This window comes from Bombina bombina, chromosome 2 (genome assembly GCF_027579735.1).
Source record: "Bombina bombina isolate aBomBom1 chromosome 2, aBomBom1.pri, whole genome shotgun sequence".
NCBI lineage: Eukaryota > Metazoa > Chordata > Amphibia > Anura > Bombinatoridae > Bombina > Bombina bombina.
Window position 1 is genome coordinate 1,082,632,659 of NC_069500.1, and position 22,367 is coordinate 1,082,655,025.

Consider the following 22,367-nt stretch of genomic DNA (forward strand, 5'->3'; position numbering starts at 1 on the left):
CTTTGTGTTACAGGACTCCAGGATGCAAGAAGCTGGGTAAGTCCTGTTTTTTAAATGTTCCCTTTCTAATGACTTGTTGTAGGGGAGTATCAGATTGCATAGAAACAAGGCTATACAGAGAGGCATAGATTGCAAGGACCTTCTCAGTGAAGGAGGCTATCTTGAGTGAGCATTCAGATTGCATGAACACAAGGCTACAAAATGGTCATAGATTCAAGGGTCCTCACAGAGAGGGAGGCTTTCTTTTAATCTGCAGTACATCAAAACTGCATGGGTTAATCTGCAAAGTGGTCACACCTTCGTGAGGGCTCATTATTATATTTAGAAGCAGTACCGACTTGCCATTCAGACCCGGTGCTCACCGCTGCCGTATGACTTGGACAGTTTTTTGAGGTGGGTGCCAGGCTTGGCCTCTTGTCTACTAGGTTTGCGCTATTTTTTAATTTTAAGCCTTAATAAGGGATATTCGTTTAATCACTTGGCACAGTGTTTCCTGTGCGCATGACCTGTGGCGGTGGGCAAATGCAGATTCTCCCTGCATGCTTTCCCCCTGCCTTTCACTCCCCTGCAATTGTGCAAGCACACTTGAATGCTACGTAGTGGGCTCAGATAATTGGATTAACTACTTTGGGTTCTGCTCACTTTATTTGGGGTACGCAACTGCGCTAAGTTTACATTACATCCCAAAGTACAAGATGGATGGGTGACTCCTCAATAGAACCTAGTCAGAAGAGTTGCCCCATCCCCCTATTTTATTCCAATAAATGTATTCTTTGCAGGTCGCAGACTCTCCTACTGCTCAATTATTCAACTCATGCGTCTTACATCTGAGCTACAGTCTCGTTCAGGGGCCCTGGTATACAGACGTCCTTAGTATTCCCACAATCTCATTCTACCCTGAGCGTTCTGCGGACTAGCAGACATCAGTATGCCCATATATGCATCCGCAAACGGCGGCTCCATGTCCGGTACATGCTGTTCTCTTCATTTCAGTGTCTCAAACTCAACCCTTTTCCCTCATGATTTTTGCCGTTACAATCTGTGTTGGTTGCATCAAGTGCCATGCCAGTTTCAGGCAAGATGGAAAATTGAAGGGACAGTCTAGTAAAAATTAAACTTTCATGATTCATATAGTGCATGCAATTTCTCCAACATAGGTGTGTCCGGTCCACGGCGTCATCCTTACTTGTGGGATATTCTCTTCCCCAACAGGAAATGGCAAAGAGCCCAGCAAAGCTGGTCACATGATCCCTCCTAGGCTCCGCCTACCCCAGTCATTCTCTTTGCCGTTGCACAGGCAACATCTCCACGGAGATGGCTAAGAGTTTTTTGGGTGTTTAAATGTAGTTTTATTCTTCAATCAAGAGTTTATTTTAAAATAGTGCTGGTATGTACTATTTACTCTGAAACAGAAAAGAGATGAAGATTTCTGTTTGTAAGAGAAAAATGATTTTAGCAACCGTTACTAAAATCGATGGCTGTTTCCACACAGGACTGTTGAGATGAATTAACTTCAGTTGGGGGAAACAGTGAGCAGACTTTTGCTGCTTGAGGTATGACACATTTCTAACAAGACTTGGTAATGCTGGAAGCTGTCATTTTCCCTATGGGAACCGGTAAGCCATTTTCTTAGTTTAGTATAAGAATAAAGGGCTTCACAAGGGCTTTAAAGACTGGTAGACATTTTTCTGGGCTAAAACGATTACATTATGAGTATATTTAATGGATGTTATCTATAAATAGTTCTTTTAATCTTGGGGATGTATTAAAAAAAACGGCAGGCACTGTATTGGACACCTTTTTCACTGGGGGCCTTTTCTAGTCATAGGCAGAGCCTCATTTTCGCGCCACTAATGCGCAGTTGTTTTTGGAAAGCAAGGCATGCAGATGCATGTGTGAGGAGCTAAGAACCACTGAAAAAGCTTATAGAAGGCGTCATTTGGTATCGTATTCCCCTCTGGGCTTGGTTGGGTCTCAGCAAAGCTGATACCAGGGACTGTATAGGGGTTAAATGTAAAAACGGCTCCGGTTCCGTTATTTTAAGAGTTAAAGCTTTCAAATTTGGTGTGCAATACTTTTAAGGCTTTAAGACACTGTGGTGAAATTTTGGTGAATTTTGAACAATTCCTTCATACTTTTTCGCATATTCAGTAATAAAGTGTGTTCAGTTTAAAATTTAAAGTGACAGTAACTGTTTTATTTTAAAACGTTTTTTGTGCTTTGTTATCAAGTTTATGCCTGTTAACATGTCTGAACCATCAGATAGACGATGTTCTGTATGTTTGGAAGCCAAGGTTCCTCCCCATTTAAATATATGTGATGAATGTGACTTAGTGTCCGGACAAAGTAGGGACAATGATGCCACTGATAATGATGTTGCCCAAAATGATTCCTCAAGCGAGGGGAGTAAGCATGGTACTGCATCATCCCCTTCTATGTCTACACCAGTCTTGCCCACACAAGAGGCCCCTAGTACATCTAGTGCGCCAATCCTTCTTACTATGCAACAATTAACGGCTGTAATGGATAATTCTATTAAAAACATTTTGTCCAAAATGCCTACTTATCAGAGAGAGCGCGATTGCTCTGTTTTAGATACTGAAGAGCATGAGGACGCTGATGATAATGGTTCTAATGTACCCTCACGCCAATCTGAAGGGGCCAGCAGGGAGGTTTTGTCTGAGGGAGAAATTTCAGATTCAGGAAAAATTTCTCAACAAGCTGAACCTGATGTTATTTTTAAATTTAAATTGGAACATCTCCGCGCTCTGCTTAAGGAGGTGTTATCTACTCTGGATGATTGTGACAATTTGGTCATTCCAGAGAAATTATGTAAGATGGACAAGTTCCTAGAGGTCCCGGTGCCCCCCGATGCTTTTCCTATACCCAAGCGGGTGGCGCACATTGTAAATAAGGAATGGGAAAGGCCCGGCATACCTTTTGTTCCTCCCCCCTATATTTAAAAAGTTATTTCCTATGGTCGACCCCAGAAAGGACTTATGGCAGACAGTCCCCAAGGTCGAGGGGGCGGTTTCTACTCTAAACAAACGCACTACTATCCCTATAGAAGATAGTTGTGCTTTCAAAGATCCTATGGATAAAAAATTAGAGGGTTTGCTTAAAAAGATGTTTGTTCAGCAAGGTTTCCTTCTACAACCAATTTCATGCATTGTTCCTGTCACTACAGCAGCGTGTTTCTGGTTTGAAGAACTAGAAAAGTCGCTCAATAAAGACTCTTCATATGAGGAGGTTATGGACAGAGTTCAAGCATTTAAATTGGCTAACTCTTTTATCTTAGACGCCACTTTGCAATTAGCTAGATTAGCGGCGAAAAATTCAGGTTTTGCAATTGTGGCGCGCAGAGCGCTTTGGCTAAAGTCTTGGTCAGCGGATGTGTCCTCCAAGAACAAATTGCTTAACATCCCTTTCAAAGGTAAAACGCTATTTGGCCCTGACTTGAAAGAGATTATTTCAGACATCACTGGGGGAAAGGGCCACGCCCTTCCTCAGGATAGGTCTTTTAAGGTTAAAAATAAGCCAAATTTTCGTCCCTTTCGCAGAAACGGACCAGCCTCAAATTCTACACCCTCTAAGCAAGAGGGTAATAGTTCTCAAACCAAACCAGCCTGGAGACCAATGCAAGGCTGGAACAAGGGTAAGCAGGCCAAGAAACCTGCCACTGCTACTAAAACAGCATGAAGTATTGGCCCCCGATCCGGGACCGGATCTGGTGGGGGGCAGACTCTCTCTTTGCTCAGGCTTGGGCAAGAGATGTTCAGGATCCTTGGGCGCTAGAAATAGTTTCTCAAGGTTATCTCCTGGAATTCAAGGAACTACCCCCAAGGGGAAGGTTCCACAGGTCTCAATTGTCTTCAGACCAAATAAAAAGACAGCCATTCTTACACTGTGTAGAAGACCTGTTAAGAATGGGAGTGATTCATCCTGTTCCATTAGGAGAACAAGGGATGGGGTTTTACTCCAATCTGTTCATAGTTCCCAAAAAAGAGGGAACATTCAGACCAATTTTAGATCTCAAGATTCTAAACAAATTTCTCAGGGTTCCATCGTTCAAAATGGAAACCATTCCAACAATTCCTCCTACCATCCAGGAAGGTCAATTCATGACCACGGTGGATTTAAAGGATGCGTATCTACATATTCCTATCCACAAGGAACATCATCGGTTCCTAAGGTTTGCGTTTCTGGACAAGCATTACCAGTTTGTGGCACTTCCATTCGGATTAGCCACTGCTCCAAGGATTTTCACAAAGGTACTAGGGTCCCTTCTAGCGGTGCTAAGACCAAGGGGCATTGCAGTAGTACCTTACTTGGACGACATACTGATTCAAGCGTCGTCTCTGTCAAAAGCAAAGGCTCATACGGACATTGTCCTAGCCTTTCTCAGATCTCACGGGTGGAAGGTGAACATAGAAAAAAGTTCTCTGTCCCCGTCAACAAAAGTTCCCTTCTTGGGAACAATAATAGACTCCTTAGAAATGAAGATTTTTCTGACAGAGGCCAGAAAATCAAAACTTCTAAGCTCTTGTCAAGTACTTCATTCTGTTCTTCTTCCTTCCATAGCGCAGTGCATGGAAGTAATAGGTTTGATGGTTGCGGCAATGGACATAGTTCCTTTTGCACAAATTCATCTAAGACCATTACAACTGTGCATGCTCAGACAGTGGAATGGGGATTATACAGACTTGTCTCCGACGATCCAAGTAGATCAGGGAACCAGAGATTCACTCAGTTGGTGGCTGACCCTGAACAACCTGTCACAGGGAATGAGCTTCCGCAGACCAGAGTGGGTCATTGTCACGACCGACGCCAGTCTGGTGGGCTGGGGCGCGGTCTGGGAACCCCTGAAAGCTCAGGGTCTATGGTCTCTGGAAGAATCTCTTCTCCCGATAAACATTCTGGAACTGAGAGCGATATTCAATGCTCTCAAAGCTTGGCCTCAACTAGCAAAGGCCAAATTCATAAGGTTTCAATCAGACAACATGACGACTGTTGCATATATCAATCATCAGGGGGGAACAAGGAGTTCCCTGGCGATGGAAGAAGTGACCAAAATAATTCAATGGGCGGAGGATCACTCCTGCCACTTGTCTGCGATCCACATCCCAGGAGTGGAAAATTGGGAAGCGGATTTTCTGAGTCGTCAGACATTCCATCCGGGGGACTGGGAACTCCATCCGGAAATCTTTGCCCAAATAACTCAATTATGGGGCATTCCAGACATGGATCTGATGGCGTCTCGTCAGAGCTTCAAGGTTCCTTGTTACGGGTCCAGATCCAGGGATCCCAAGGTGACTCTAGTAGATGCACTAGTAGCCCCTTGGACCTTCAACCTAGCTTATGTATTCCCACCGTTTCCTCTCATTCCCAGGCTGGTAGCCAGGATCAATCAGGAGAGGGCTTCGGTGATCTTGATAGCTCCTGCGTGGCCACGCAGGACTTGGTATGCAGACCTGGTGAATATGTCATCGGCTCCACCATGGAAGCTACCTTTGAGACAGGACCTTCTTGTTCAAGGTCCATTCGAACATCCGAATCTGGCTTCACTCCAACTGACTGCTTGGAGATTGAACGCTTGATTTTATCAAAGCGTGGTTTTTCAGATTCTGTCATTGATACTCTTATTCAGGCTAGAAAGCCTGTAACTAGGAAAATTTACCATAAAATATGGAAAAAATATATCTGTTGGTGTGAATCTAAAGGATTCCCATGGAACAAGATAACAATTCCTAAGATTCTATCCTTTCTACAAGAAGGTTTGGAGAAAGGATTATCTGCAAGTTCTTTGAAGGGACAGATTTGTGCTTTATCTGTCTTACTTCACAAAAAGCTGGCGGCTGTGCCAGATGTTCAAGCTTTTGTTCAGGCTCTGGTTAGAATCAAGCCTGTTTACAAACCTTTGACTCCTCCTTGGAGTCTCAATTTAGTTCTTTCAGTTCTTCAAGGGGTTCCGTTTGAACCCTTACATTCCGTAGATATTAAGTTACTATCTTGGAAAGTTTTGTTTTTGGTTGCAATTTCTTCTGCTAGAAGAGTTTCAGAGTTATCTGCTCTGCAGTGTTCTCCTCCTTATCTGGTGTTCCATGCAGATAAGGTGGTTTTGCGTACTAAACCTGTTTTTCTTCCGAAAGTTGTTTCTAACAGAAATATTAACCAGGAGATAGTTGTGCCTTCTTTGTGTCCGAATCCAGTTTCAAAGAAGGAACGTTTGTTACACAATTTGGATGTAGTTCGTGCTCTAAAATTCTATTTAGAGGCTACAAAGGATTTCAGACAAACATCTTCTTTGTTTGTTGTTTATTCAGGTAAAAGGAGAGGTCAAAAAGCAACTTCTACCTCTCTCTCTTTTTGGCTTAAAAGCATCATCCGATTGGCTTATGAGACTGCCGGACGGCAGCCTCCTGAAAGAATCACAGCTCACTCCACTAGGGCTGTGGCTTCCACATGGGCCTTCAAGAACGAGGCTTCTGTTGATCAGATGTGTAAGGCAGCGACTTGGTCTTCACTGCACACTTTTACCAAATTTTACAAATTTGATACTTTTGCTTCTTCTGAGGCTATTTTTGGGAGAAAGGTTTTGCAAACCGTGGTGCCTTCCATCTAGGTGACCTGATTTGCTCCCTCCCATCATCCGTGTCCTAAAGCTTTGGTATTGGTTCCCACAAGTAAGGATGACGCCGTGGACCGGACACACCTATGTTGGAGGAAACAGAATTTATGCTTACCTGATAAATTACTTTCTCCAACGGTGTGTCTGGTCCACGGCCCGCCCTGGTTTTTTTAATCAGGTCTGATGAATTATTTTCTCTAACTACAGTCACCACGGTATCATATGATTTCTCCTATGCATATCGAATGACTGGGGTAGGCGGAGCCTAGGAGGGATCATGTGACCAGCTTTGCTGGGCTCTTAGCCATTTCCTGTTGGGGAAGAGAATATCCCACAAGTAAGGATGACGCCGTGGACCGGACACACCGTTGGAGAAAGTAATTTATCAGGTAAGCATAAATTCTGTTTTTTTAAACAATTTTCCAATTTACTTTTATCAAATTTGCTTCGTTCTATATAGGCTTATGTGCTAATTTCTGAAGGCCGCCTCTTATCTGAATGCATTTGAGATGTTTAACAGCTAGAGGGCATTAGTTCATGTGTGCCATATAGATAACATTGTGCTCATGCACTTGGAGTTACCTAGGAGCCAGCACTGATTGGCTAAAATACCAAAAGTGTCAAAATAACTAAAATAAGAAACAGTCTGCAGAGGTTTAGATACAAGGTAATCAGAGGTTAAAGGTATTAATATAACAATGTTGGTTGGTTATGCAAAAGAGGGTAATAGGTAATAAAGGGAGTCTAGAACCATCAGTTCTGTGGTAGCTGCAGCGGTTAGCCATATGCAGCTTTCTGAAGTTGACTTTTCCTCTGATCGTTCTGAAGGAGAACTTTCATTCTCTGACTCCTCTAGAATATCGGAAATGGGTTCTTAGGATATTAATATTAGATTTAAAATTGAACACCTAAGATATTTACAAAGTGGTTTGAAGTTAAAGCCCTCAGAGGAAAAGCAGGTGGACCTATTGGTTCAGGCGACATCTCGCGCAGAGAAGTTACTCTGGTATCTTTTGCTGGAAATTAAATCTGGAAAAAAGTTCCCTCACCCCAACACAAGAATAGGGATCATCATTATAGATTCTATCGGCATTTGTATCTATCTCACAGATCAACACAGTGAGAAGCTCCAGGCTGCCTGCCGTCTACTTCAATTTGGTCTTCGAGGACTCAACGCTAGGATTTACCATCACTTAAAATCAAGGGGAGTTTCATTCATCAACCATGTAACAAAGGGTGCTAAACTCAACCTTTCTGTGCCGTTGCACAACGCTAAATTCAATGGCTCCGGCCACCCATGGCACATCAATCTTCTACTAATGAGGTGCACCTCTGAACCAATATTGGTTTGTGCATACTGAAACCTGTCAGTTGACATGCACCACTTTTGGTTCAGAGGTGCAAACATCGCCTCATTGACGTTGTGCCGTGGATGTCCGAAGCCGCTGAATGTGCAACGGCACAGAAAGGGTGAGTTTAGCACCTTTTGTTTCACAGTTGATTAATAAAATGCCACTTAGTTTTTAGAAATGATAAATCCTAGTGTTTGCTAATCGCTTGGATATACCATCACTTTAACTGTGTGGGATTCTCTGAGAGCTCAGTGAACCTGGCAACCAGAGGAAGCGATCCTTTTCAATTTAACGTTCTGAAACTGAGGGCCATTTTCAATGCCCTTCAGTCATGGCCTCAGTTATGTTCTGTTTATATTCTAATCCAATCGGACAACATAACTTCAGTGGCCTATGTAATCTGGCTATGCGGGAAGTGTCTTGTATACTTCGATGGGCAGAGATATGTCAAATATCAGCCATTCACATCCCAGGTGTGGACAGTTGGGAAATGGACTTTCTGAGTAGACAGACCCTGAAAATGGTCCTTTAACCAGGTGGTGTTTTGCGAGATCACCCACAGGTGGGGTTGTCTGAAGATAGACTTGATGGTTTCCCGTTGCGATACAGATCGAGAGATCCTTAGGCAGAGTTGGATGCCATAGCAGTTCCTTGGAGTAAAACAATTTGAGGAAAAAAAATACTAGATTGAAATGCCGAGTAATAGCTTGAATCAAACAGGAGGGAACTTCAATAATTCTGTTAGCTCCTGCGTGGCCACACTGGACTTGGTATGAAGAACTTGTAAGAATACAGTCTGCTCCTCTGTGGAGGCTGCCTCAAAGGCCTGACCTTCTGGTTCAAGGTCCGTTCTATCAATCTATATTCTCTGAGGCTGAATGCATAGGTTTTGTTTTCCCCAGAGACAATTCTATGAGGCGGTGATTGATACTCTGGTTCAGGCAAGAAAACCAGTTAGCAGACGTATTTACCATAAGGTGTGGAGGGCTTATCTGTCTTGGTGTGCGGTACGTGGGTTCCCTTGGCACAAAGTGAAGACTCGATGTATCCTTCAGTTTCTACAAGATGGTTTTGGAGAAGGGCCTGTTGACTAGTTCTCAAAGTTCAGATTTATGCTTTCTGTTTTGTTGCATAAGAGGTTGGCTCGTTTGCCAGGTGTTCCTTGTTTATCCTATATTCTTGTAAGTACAAGGGTCAGAAAGCCACAGCTGTTACCCTATCCTTCTGGCTCAGAAGTTTGTATCACATAGTTTATATAGAAGTGGGTCCGCAGCCTCCATCGGATTATGGCACACTCGACTTGTGCAGTGTCTTCTTCCTGGGCCTTTAAGAATGAGGCTTCAGTTGAACAGATATGTAAGGCTGCTACTTGGTCCTCATTACATACTTTTTAGGAAGCAGTTTGATGTTTTTTCCTCGGCAGAGACATCTTTTTGGAGAAAGGCTCTTTAAGTGGTGGGGCCTTGTGACTGCTTTTCCTTACCTAAAATGTTTGTAGACTCCATAGCTCGGGTATTGGTTCCCCATGAATGGGTTTCATGGACTCTCCCTGCCATTAGAAAGAGAAAACATAATTTATGCTTACCTAAATTATTTTCTTTCTTATTTTCAGCTTGAACTATTGAGAGGGTAGGGGAAGTGAGAGGGATATTTCTCCGTTTGGGGTGTCTTTGCTGCCTCCTGGTGGCCAGGTGAAGTATTTCCAATAAGTTATGAGTGGATTTTGTGGAATCACTGCCAAGAAAAACAAATTTATCAGGTAAGCATTTATTTATTTAGTTTTTTCATAAGCATGATTATATCGCCTTGTAGATACTGGAAGATAACATGGGCTTTGTTTTAACTGGACTTGCAAAAAAATGTTCGATAAGAAGCAGCTACTGGTCAGATTGCACATTGTTATACTAGAGAAGTGTATTCTTTAAATTTATTACAATTGTATCCATATGCTTAACTTTATTATATGTAACTAATGTATCATGTTTCTATTAAAAAAAGCTGTATAAGCTCACCCTTTTCTTTCTCATCTCCTAGTATCCTGATGCAAGCCAAATTCTTGCTCCTCTTAGGGTGGGGGTAGGATTAGCTAGGTAATACCAAAAGTCTGCACCATTATAGAGTGGGCCTATATGATCCTCAACTCGCTTCCTTTTATGAGACTTGATGGTACCCTATACATTCTTAGATAGGATCCTGCTGGTACTACAGCAGATTTCTACAAGAGATACTCAAACCATGCATACAAAATGCATATTAGACCACCACTGCACAAATAAATACTGGAGCTAATATGCATTTTGTTTGCATGGTTTGAGTATATCTCATGTAGAACCCACAGCTTTTATTACCAGCTGAATGAATGTAGAAGGGAACAGCATACAGAAAACAGCCTGTTGCAGTAAACTATACAGGGAGCAGTTCACTGGAGTGCCAGTCAGTTGGAGACTGAGTACCAGCCTGCGCTTATTGCGGAGTTATTTTATTCTCTGAATATAACATTTGTACTTTACAGGAATAGCCAGATCCTCCCCCCTCTTATCATGTGTATGTTGCATAACATTTTTTCAATCTAAAATTTATTTAGAATATTATCCATTTTAAATTTAAAAATATAATTCATGCTTAATATATAAATTATAAAAATATTTATTATAAATTAGAATATATATTACACGTGTGCAAATGTCTGTTATAAAATTAATATGCTTTATTATATAAATATAAAATACAGATAGAAAAGCCTTTATCTAAACTGCTTGGGATCCGAAAAGGTGAGGATTTTGGAATATATGCATCTTTAAAATGATTTACTTTTGTATAGTACTGTAAAAGGGTAATATTTGTTATAAATATAGAATATTTTGAAACTTAGACATAGAAGATAGTGGCTTACAGGCCTGGAAAAAGTCATTTTTGATTTAAAAAAAAATTCATTAAAGATTTTAGAATTCAGAATTTGTACCTGTATAAATGCCTTGCTCCTGTTTTTTACTTACCTTCTAATGCTCATTGTCATAGGAGATGGCTTCTGTCAGTTGCCATGGAGATAATCCTCACATGCTCTGTAGATGTTTCTGACGGTGTAGTTAAGCAGTGCACATTATATGCTGTTCACTGCTTCGGCCGGGTGTCGCATGACACACTAAAGGTTGCTCATGTCACTGCTCCCCAGGGGCGTGCATGTTCACAGGTGTGTGTGGTCAGACAGACTGAATAGCACCTTCCTAATAAGGAAATTCCTCTTGCGGGAGCTGAAACGAAAATAAAGGAGTTAATGCAGCTTTTTGATAACCTGGCCTTAATAGGTATCCTTTTTATTATAATTTGTTGTTCAGCTATTGTTTAAACTTTTTATGGAAGGGAACATCAATTTTCTCCTGGATAAAATGAATGTCATTGCATCAATGTAAGCATACTTGGTTTAGCATATAAAAGCACTTTTAACATTTCTCAAGAAAAGGTCCGCAAACATGAAGGATGTCTCTTAATTTTCCAACTGTCCATAATACTGTCAATATGTCTACTAGAAAAATGGTAGACTTCTTAATTCTGTTTTTGTTAAACATATTTCTCTTGTTAAGTGTATCCAGTCCACGGATCATCCATTACTTGTGGGATATTCTCCTTCTCAACAGGAAGTTGCAAGAGGATCACCCACAGCAGAGCTGCTATATAGCTCCTCCCCTCACTGCCATATCCAGTCATTCTCTTGCAACTCTCAACAAAGATGGACGTAGTAAGAGGAGAGTGGTGTATTATAGTTAGTTTTTTAACTTCAATCAAAAGTTTGTTATTTTTTAAATGGTACCGGAGTGTACTGTTTCATCTCAGGCAGCATTAGAAGAAGAATCTGCCTGTGATTTCTATGATCTTAGCAGAAGTAACTAAGATCCACTGCCGTTCTCACATTCTGAGGAGTGAGGTAACTTCAGAGGGGGAATGGCGTGCAGGTTTTCCTGCAATAAGGTATGTGCAGTTAACATATTTCTAGGGATGGAATTTGCTAGAAAAAGGCTGCTGATACCGGATTAATGTAAGTTAAGCCTTAAATGCAGTGATAGCGACTGGTATCAGGCTTATTAACAGAGATACATACTCTTATAAATGTGCAATATAAAACGTTTGCTGGCATGTTTAATCGTTTTTATATATGCTTGGTGATAAAACTTATTGGGGCCTAGTTTTTTTCCCACATGGCTGGCTTGATTTTTGCCTAGAAACAGTTTCCTGAGGCTTTCCACTGTTGTAATATGAGTGGGAAGGGCCTATTTTAGTGCTTTTCTGTGCAGATAAAAATACTGACGGACATTCAGCTTCCCTCTGCATGATACAGGACATCTCTGAAGGGCTCAAAAGGCTTCAAAGTCGTGTTTGAGGAGGGTAACAACCACAGTAGACTGTGGCAGTTGTTGTGACTGTTTAAAAAACGTTTTTGTCATTTATTATTCCGTTTTTGTTATTAAGGGGTTAATCATCCATTTGCAAGTGGGTGCAATGCTCTGCTGACTTGTTACATACACTGTAAAAATTTTGTTAGTGTAACTGCCTTTTTTCACTGTTATTTCAAATTTTGTCAAAATTTGTTTCTCTTAAAGGCACAGTAACGTTTTTTATATTGCTTGTTAACTTGCTTTAAAGTGTTTTCCAAGCTTGCTAGTCTCATTGCTAGTCTGTACAAACATGTCTGAAACAGAGGATACTTGTTCATTATGTTTAAAAGCCATGGTGGAGCCCCATAGGAGAATGTGTACTAAATGTATTGATTTCACCTTAAACAGTAAAGATCAGTCTTTATCTATAAAATAATTATCACCAGAGGGGTCTGTGGAGGGGGAAGTTATGCCGACTAACTCTCCCCACGTGTCGGACCCTTCGCACGCTAATATGGCGCCAAGTACATCAGGGACGCCCATAGCGATTACTTTGCAGGACATGGCTGCAATCAAGAATAATACCCTGTCAGAGGTATTATCCAGATTGCCTGAATTGAGAGGCAAGCGCAATAGCTCTGGGGTTAGACGAGATACAGAGCGCGTAGATGCTGTAAGAGCCATGTCTGATACTGCGTCACAATATGCAGAACCTGAGGACGGAGAGCTTCAGTCTGTGGGTGACGTCTCTGAATCGGGGAGACCTGATTCAGAGATTTCTAATTTTAAATTTAAGCTTGAGAACCTCCGTGTATTGCTTGGGGAGGTATTAGCTGCTCTGAATGACTGTGACACAGTGCCAGAGAAATTGTGTAGGCTGGATAAATACTATGCAGTGCCGGTGAGTACTGATGTTTTTCCAATACCTAAAAGGCTTACAGAAATTATTAGTAAGGAGTGGGATAGGCCCGGTGGGCCCTTTTTCCCCACCTCCTATATTTGGAAAAATGTTTCCAATAGATGCCACTACACGGGACTTATGGCAGACTGTCCCTAAGGTGGAGGGAGCAGTTTCTACTTTAGCATAGCGTACCACTATCCCGGTTGAGGACAGTTGTGCTTTTTCAGATCCAATGGATAAAAAATTAGAGGGTTACTTTAAGAAAATGTTTATTCAACAAGGTTTTATTTTACAGCCCCTTGCATGCATTGCGCCTGTCACTGCTGCGGCGGCGTTCTGGTTTGAGGCCCTGGAAGAGGCCATCCATACAGCTCCATTGACTGAAATTGTTGACAAGCTTAGAACTCTTAAGCTAGCTAACTCATTTGTTTCTGATGCCATTGTTCATTTGACTAAACTAACGGCTAAGAATTCCGGATTCGCCATCCAGGCGCGTAGGGCGCTATGGCTCAAATCCTGGTCAGCTGATGTGACATCAAAGTCTAAATTACTCAACATTCCTTTCAAGGGGCAGACCTTATTTGGGCCTGGTTTGAAAGAAATTATTGCTGACATTACTGGAGGTAAGGGTCATACCCTTCCTCAGGACAGGGCCAAATCAAAGGCCAAACAGTCTAATTTTCGTGCCTTTCGAAATTTCAAGGCAGGTGCAGCATCAACTTCCTCTGCTTCAAAACAAGAGGGAACTTTTGCTCAATCCAAGCAGTCCTGGAAACCTAACCAGTCCTGGAACAAGGGCAAGCAGGCCAGAAAGCCTGCTGCTGCCTCTAAGACAGCATGAAGGAGCGGCCCCCTATCCGACAACGGATCTAGTAGGGGGCAGACTCTCTCTCTTCGCCCAGGCGTGGGCAAGAGATGTTCAGGATCCCTGGGCGTTGGAGATCATATCTCAGGGATATCTTCTGGACTTCAAAGCTTCTCCTCCACAAGGGAGATTTCACCTTTCAAGATTATCTGCAAACCAGATAAAGAAAGAGGCATTCCTAAACTGCATACAAGATCTCCTTGTAATGGGAGTGATCCATCCAGTTCCGCGGACGGAACAAGGACAGGGGTTTTATTCAAATCTGTTTGTGGTTCCCCAAAAAAGAGGGAACCTTCAGACCAATTTTGGTTTTAAAGATCCTAAACAAATTCCTCAGTTCCGTCATTCAAGATGGAAACTATTCGAACCATTTTACCCATGATCCAAGAGGGTCAGTACATGACCACAGTGGACTTAAAGGATGCCTACCTTCACATTCCGATTCACAAGAATCATCATCAGTTCCTGAGGTTTGCCTTTCTAGACAGGCATTACCAATTTGTAGCTCTTCCATTCGGGTTGGCTACAGCCCCAAGAATTTTTACAAAGGTTCTGGGCTCACTTCTGGCGGTCCTAAGACCGCGAGGCATAGCGGTGGCTCCTTACCTGGACGACATCCTGAAACAGGCGTCAAGCTTTCAAATTGCCAAATCTCATACAGAGATAGTTCTGGCATTCCTGAGGTCGCATGGGTGGAAAGTGAACGAAGAAAAGAGTTCTCTATCTCCTCTCACAAGGGTTTCCTTCCTAGGGACTCTAATAGATTCTGTAGAAATGAAAATTTACCTGACGGAGTCCAGGTTATCAAAACTTCTAAATGCTTGCCGTGTTCACTCCATTCCGCGCCCCACAGTGGCTCAGTGCATGGAAGTAATCGGCTTAATGGTAGCGGCGATGGACATAGTGCCATTCGCGCGCCTGCATCTCAGACCGCTGCAATTATGCATGCTCAGTCAGTGGAATGGGGATTACACAGATTTGTCCCCTCTACTAAATCTGGATCGGGAAACCAGAGATTCTCTTCTCTGGTGGTTATCTCGGGCCCATCTGTCCAAGGGTATGACCTTTCGCAGACCAGATTGGACAATTGTAACAGATGCCAGCCTTCTAGGTTGGGGTGCAGTCTGGAACTCCCTGAAGGCTCAGGGTTCATGGACTCAGGAGGAGAAACTCCTCCCAATAAATATTCTGGAGTTAAGAGCAATATTCAATGCTCTTCTGGCTTGGCCTCAGCTAGCAACACTGAGGTTCATCAGATTTCAGTCGGACATCACAACTGTGGCTTACATCAACCATCAAGGGGGAACCAGGAGTTCCCTAGCGATGTCAGAAGTCTCCAAGATAATTCGCTGGGCAGAGACTCACTCTTGCCACCTGTCAGCGATCCATATCCCAGGTGTAGAGAACTGGGAGGCAGATTTTCTAAGTCGTCAGACTTTTCATCCGGGGGAATGAGAACTCCATCCGGAGGTGTTTGCTCAATTGGTTCTCCGTTGGGGCAAACCAGAATTGGATCTCATGGCGTCTCGCCAGAACGCCAAGCTTCCTTGTTACGGATCTAGGTCCAGGGACCCAGAAGCGGCACTGATGGATGCTCTAGCAGCGCCTTGGTTCTTCAACCTGGCTTATGTGTTTCCACCGTTTCCTCTGCTCCCTCGTCTGATTGCCAAAATCAAACAGGAAAGAGCATCGGTGATATTGATAGCGCCTGCGTGGCCACGCAGGACCTGGTATGCAGACCTAGTGGACATGTCATCCTTTCCACCATGGACTCTGCCTCTGAGACAAGACCTTCTAATACAAGGTCCTTTCAATCATCCGAATCTACTTTCTCTGAGACTGACTGCATGGAGATTGAACGCTTGATCCTATCAAAGCGTGGCTTCTCCGAGTCAGTAATTGATACCTTAATACAGGCACGAAAGCCTGTCACCAGGAAAATTTACCTCAAGATATGGCGTAAATATCTTCATTGGTGTGAATCCAAGAATTACTCATGGAGTAGGGTTAGGATTCCTAGGATATTGTCCTTCCTCCAAGAGGGTTTGGACAAAGGATTATCAGCTAGTTCTTTAAAGGGACAGATTTCTGCTCTGTCCTTTTACACAAGCGTCTGGCAGAAGTTCCAGACGTTCAGGCATTTTGTCAGGCTTTAGTAAGAATTAAGCCTGTGTTTAAACCTGTTGCTCCTCCATGGTTCTTAAAGTTCTTCAAGGGGTTCCGTTTGAACCCCTTCATTTTATTGATATCAAACTTCTTTCATGGAAAGTTTTTTCTGATGGCTATTTCCTCGGCTCGAAGAGTCTCGGAGTTATCTGCCTTACATTGTGATTCTCCTTATCTGATCTTTCATTCAGATAAAGTTGTTCTTCGTACAAAACCTGGGTTTTTACCTAAGGTGGTTTCTAACAAGAATATCAATCAAGAGATTGTTGTTCCATCATTATGTCCTAATCCTTCTTCAAAGAAGGAACGTCTTTTGCATAATCTAGACGTAGTCCGTGCCTTGAAGTTTTACTTACAGGCTACTAAAGATTTTCGCCAAACATCTAACCTGTTTGTTGTTTACTCTGGACAGAGGAGAGGTCAGAAGGCCTCGGCAACCTCTTTCTTTTTGGCTTCGGAGTATAATCCGTTTAGCCTATGAGACTGCTGGACAGCAGCCTCCTGAAAGGATTACAGCTCATTCTACTAGAGCTGTGGCTTCCACCTGGGCCTTTAAAAATGAGGCCTCTGTTGAACAGATTTGCAAGGCTGCAACTTGGTCTTCGCTTCATACTTTTTCCAAATTTTACAAATTTGATACTTTTGCTTCTTCGGAGGCTGTTTTTGGGAGAAAGGTTCTACAGGCAGTGGTTCCTTCCGTTTAAGTTCCTGCCTTGTCCCTCCCATCATCCGTGTACTTAAGCTTTGGTATTGGTATCTCACAAGTAATGGATGATCCGTGGACTGGATACACTTAACAAGAGAACATAATTTATGCTTACCTGATAAATTTATTTCTCTTGTGGTGTATCCAGTCCACGGCCCGCCCTGTCCTTTTCAGGCAGGTCTAAATTTTAATTAAACTACAGTCACCACTGCACCCTATGGTTTCTCCTTTCTCGGCTTGTTTCGGTCGAATGACTGGATATGGCAGTGAGGGGAGGAGCTATATAGCAGCTCTGCTGTGGGTGATCCTCTTGCAACTTCCTGTTGGGAAGGAGAATATCCCACAAGTAATGGATGATCCGTGGACTGGATACACTACAAGAGAAATAAATTTATCAGGTAAGCATAAATTATGTTTTTCTCTTTATTCTCTTTTAGGTGTTCACTTGTATTATGTTGGTGGTGAAGTATATGCAGAATGCCTAAGTGACAGCAGCATATTCGTTCAGAGCCGGAATTGTAATTATCATCATGGATTTCACCCTACCACAGTTTGCAAAATTCCCAGTGGATGCAGCTTGAAGATTTTCAACAACCAGGAATTTGCTCAGCTCTTGGCACAGTCCGTAAATCATGGCTTTGAAACAGTGTATGAGCTCACAAAGATGTGCACTATCAGAATGAGTTTTGTGAAGGTAAGAAATGAGCCTTCAGGGCTAGCTTATTTATAACATCTTAGTAGCATATGTTTCTCATATAGTAACTAAACTCCAACTTTGTGTTAAAGCAGCAGGTTGTTGTTCACTTGGCTTTTAAAAATTGTTGGTGCTTTTAAACCAGAACATTCGGTTTCGTAAATCTAGTTAAGGTGCTGCCGCCAATTTTTCTGTCTTCTTGAACTTAAAGCCTTCTAGTAAATCATGGCATGCCATCAAATTTTGAAATACGCCTAGTTTTAAAGGACCACTAAATGCAGTAGAATTGCATAATTAACAAGTGCATTATAAAAAGACCAATAACACTTACTCTGAATTTCAAATAAGCAGTAGATTTTTATTTTCTGGCAAAAAAAATTCTCCCATTTTCCTGCCCCCTGTATCATGTGGCAGACATCAGCCAATCAGACTAGCATACGTATACCATGTGAGCTTGTGCACATGCTCAGTAGGAGCTGGTGTTGTGGAAAGTGCATATAAAAAGACTGAATCATGAAAGTTAATTTTGACTTTAGTGTCCTTTGAAGGAACACAGACTATTAGATACTAGGTAAATTATCAATTTTCAGTTCCAAAATACTGCAGTTACCATTGTGATGCTTTCCATTGTCAACTGGTGTGCACAATGTTTAAATTTCTGGCATGGGTTTGCAGCTTTTTTTGTTGTTGTTTGTTTTAAATGAAGCAAGACACTACTAGTAAAATGCTGTAGCTTTTTCTATAGCCTCCTTCCAAGTGCCCCCCCCAGTTCTATTTGACTGTTACAGAAGTTGGTGTGATTTCCCATTGAGTTGGTAATATGGATTTGCACTTCTGGCTCTCTAAGTGGACACTAAAATGTTTGAAAATATCCCAATAAAGGGATATTAAAGAGCGCTGATGTTTGAAAAGGAAAACAATATAAAACCAAATAATATACTTTTGATATAGTAGATCAGATCTACCGTGTTAGTCCTGTTTACTGTCCATATGCTGGTGGTAAATAAGGAATAAAGATGTCCTCTTAAAAGGAATGGTGAATCAGGCTGCTCCTCTTGATCCCAGAGAGTGTGGAACAACTGTTGAAGAAGAATAGAGAGAGGGCGCCACAATAGCGTGATATCATCTGGAATGCAGGTACAGATAAAAGTAGGTATTATGCTTACCAGATGGTGTGGCACTGTACTGTGACCAGTGCAAGAGAGCAGGCTAGCATTTAACAGTGGCTAGTACACTGTGGGAGCCAAGTTCCAAAGGCACTTGTCCTAATTGCAACTTAGACATTAGGCTAAGAGCATAACCATAAAACACAATACCATGTGCAGGAGCTCATTGGAGTGAAGCAGCTGGTGTTGTGCACAGACCAACTAATCGATTGAGATTCATTGACAACTATTTTCATAATCGATTTTAACAATTAGTTGTTGCAGCTCTAGTTTTCTTGTTACCCTCCTGCTTTTTAACAAAATATAAGTTCACGTGTCAGCAGTACTATAGGGCATCAGTTTTGCAACAATGTTATACATTGGCTTGAGCACTAGATGGCAGCATAGGAAAAAAGCTAATTTGATTTCTTTCATGTAATTAGCAAGAGTCCATGAGCTAGTGACGTATGGGACATACATTCCTACCAGGAGGGGCAAAGTTTCCCAAACCTCAAAATGCCTACAAATACACCCCTCACCACACCCACAAATCGGTTTTACAAACTTTGCCTCCTATGGAGGTGGTGAAGTAAGTTTGTGCTAGATTCTACGTTGATATGCGCTCCGCAACAGGCTGGAGCCCGGTTTTCCTCTGTGTGCAGTGAATGTCGGAGGGATGTGAAGAGTATTGCCTATTTGAATTCAATGATCTCCTTCTACGGGGTCTATTTCATAGGTTCTCTGTTATCGGTCGTAGAGATTCATCTCTTACCTCCCTTTTCAGATCGACGATATACTCTTATATATACCATTACCTCTACTGATTACAGTTTCAGTACTGGTTTGGCTTTCTACTACATGTAGATGAGTGTCCTGGGGTAAGTAAGTCTTATTTTCTGTGACACTCTAAGCTATGGTTGGGCACTTTTATATAAAGTTCTAAATATGTGTTCAAACATTTATTTGCCTTGATTCAGGATGTTCAACGTTCCTTATTTCAGACAGTCAGTTTCATATTTGGGATAATGCATATGAATAAATCATTTTTTTCTTACCTTAAAATTTGACTTTTTCCCTGTGGGCTGTTAGGCTCGCGGGGGCTGAAAATGCTTCATTTTATTGCGTCATTCTTGGCGCTGACTTTTTTGGCGCAAATTTTTTTTCTTTGTTTCCGGCGTCATACGTGTAGCCGGAAGTTGCGTCATTTTTGACGTTTTTTTGCGGCAAAAGTGTCGGCGTTCCGGATGTGGCGTCATTTTTGGCGCCAAAAGCATTTAGGCGCCAAATAATGTGGGCGTCTTTTGTGGCGCTAAAAAATATGGGCGTCACTATTGTCTCCACATTATTTAAGTCTCTTTGTTTATTGCTTCTGGTTGCTAGAAGCTTGTTCACTGGCATTTTTTCCCATTCCTGAAACTGTCATTTAAGGAATTTGATCAATTTTGCTTTATATGTTTTTTCTATTACATATTGCAAGATGTCCCAGATTGATCCTGAGTCAGAAGATACTTCTGGAAAATCGCTGCCTAGTACTGGATCTACCAAAGTTAAGTGTATTTGCTGTATACTTGTGGTATCTGTTCGTCCAGCTGTTTGTAATGAATGTCATGACAAACTTGTTAATGCAGATAATATTTCCTTTAGTAATGTTACATTACCTGTTGTTGTTCCATCAACATCTAATGCTCAGAGTGTTCCTGTTAACATAAGAGATTTTGTTTCTAAATCCATTAAGAAGGCTATGTCTGTTATTCCTCCTTCTAGTAAACGTAAAAGGTCTTTTAAAACTTCTCATTTTTCAGATGAATTTTTAAATGAACATCATCATTCTGATAATGATTCCTCTAGTTCAGAGGATTCTGTTTCAGAGGTTGATGCTGATAAATCTTAATATTTATTCAAAATGGAATTTATTCGTTCTTTACTTAAAGAAGACTTAATTGCATTAGAAATAGAGGATTCTGGTCCTCTTGATACTAAATCTAAAGGTTTAAATAAGGTTTTTAAATCTCCTGTAGTTATTCCAGAAGTTTTCCCTGTCCCTGATGCTATTTCTGAAGTAATCTCCAGGGAATGGAATAATTTGGGTAATTCATTTACTCCTTCTAAACGTTTTAAGCAATTATATCCTGTGCCATCTGACAGATTAGAGTTTTGGGACAAAATCCCTAAGGTTGATGGGACTATCTCTACTCTTGCTAAACATACTACTATTTCTACGGCAGATAGTACTTCCTTTAAGGATCCTTTAGATAGGAAAATTGAATCCTTTCTAAGAAAAGCTTACTTATGTTCAGGTAATCTTCTTAGACCTGCTATATCTTTAGCGGATGTTGCTGCAGCTTCAACTTTTTGGTTAGAAGCTTTAGCGCAACAAGTAACAGATCATAATTCTCATAGCATTGTTAATCTTCTTCAACATGCTAATAACTTTATTTGTGATGCCATCTTTGATATCATTAGGGTTGATGTCAGGTATATGTCTCTAGCCATTTTAGCTAGAAGAGCTTTATGGCTTAAAACTTGGAATGCTGATATGTCTTCTAAGTCAACTTTGCTTTCCCTTTCTTTCCAGGGTAATAAATTATTTGGTTCACAGTTGGATTCTATTATCTCAACTGTTACTGGAGGGAAAGGAACTTTTTTACCACAGGATAAAAAATCTAAAGGTAAATTTAGGTCTAATAATCGTTTTCGTTCCTTTCGTCACAATAAGGAACAAAAGCCTGATCCTTCACCCACAGGAGCGGTATCCAGCCCAGCTGGTAGGGGGCAGATTACGATTTTGCAAAGAAATTTGGATCAATTCAATTCACAATCTTTGGATTCAGAACATTGTTTCAGAAGGGTACAGAATTGGTTTCAAGATAAGGCCTCCTGCAAAGAGATTTTTTCTTTCCCGTGTCCCAGTAAATCCAGCGAAGGCTCAAGCATTTCTGAAATGTGTTTCAGATCTAGAGTTGGCTGGAGTAATTATGCCAGTTTCAGTTCTGGAACAGGGACTGGGGTTTTATTCAAATCTTTTCATTGTACCAAAGAAGGAGAATTCCTTCAGACCAGTTCTGGATTTAAAATTATTGAATCGTTATGTAAGGATACCAACATTCAAAATGGTAACTATAAGGACTATCCTGCCTTTTGTTCAGCAAGGGCATTATATGTCCACAATAGATTTACAGGATGCATATCTGCATATTCCGATTCATCCAGATCACTTTCAGTTTCTGAGATTCTCTTTCCTAGACAAGCATTACCAGTTTGTGGCTCTGCCGTTTGGCCTAGCAACAGCTCCAAGGATTTTTACAAAGGTTCTCGGTGCCCTTCTGTCTGTAATCAGAGAACAGGGTATTGTGGTATTTCCTTATTTGGACGATATCTTGGTACTTGCTCAGTCTTCACATTTAGCAGAATCTCATACGAATCGACTTGTATTGTTTCTTCGAGATCATGGTTGGAGGATCAATTTACCGAAAAGTTCATTGATTCCTCAGACAAGGGTAACCTTTTTAGGTTTCCAGATAGATTCAGTGTCCATGACTC

At 41.6% G+C, this 22,367-nt stretch overlaps 1 protein-coding gene across 1 annotated transcript in view; it reads left to right on the forward strand.

Annotated features, from left to right (window-relative positions):
• The window catches only part of SMAD1 (SMAD family member 1), a 195,697-nt gene that overhangs the window by 143,610 nt on the left and 29,720 nt on the right, over window positions 1-22,367 (forward strand). Inside the window, exon 5 of the mRNA XM_053703706.1 lies at window positions 17,426-17,682. Coding sequence (XP_053559681.1) covers window positions 17,426-17,682 — 257 coding nt within the window. The remainder of the gene's footprint in view (window positions 1-17,425; window positions 17,683-22,367) is intronic.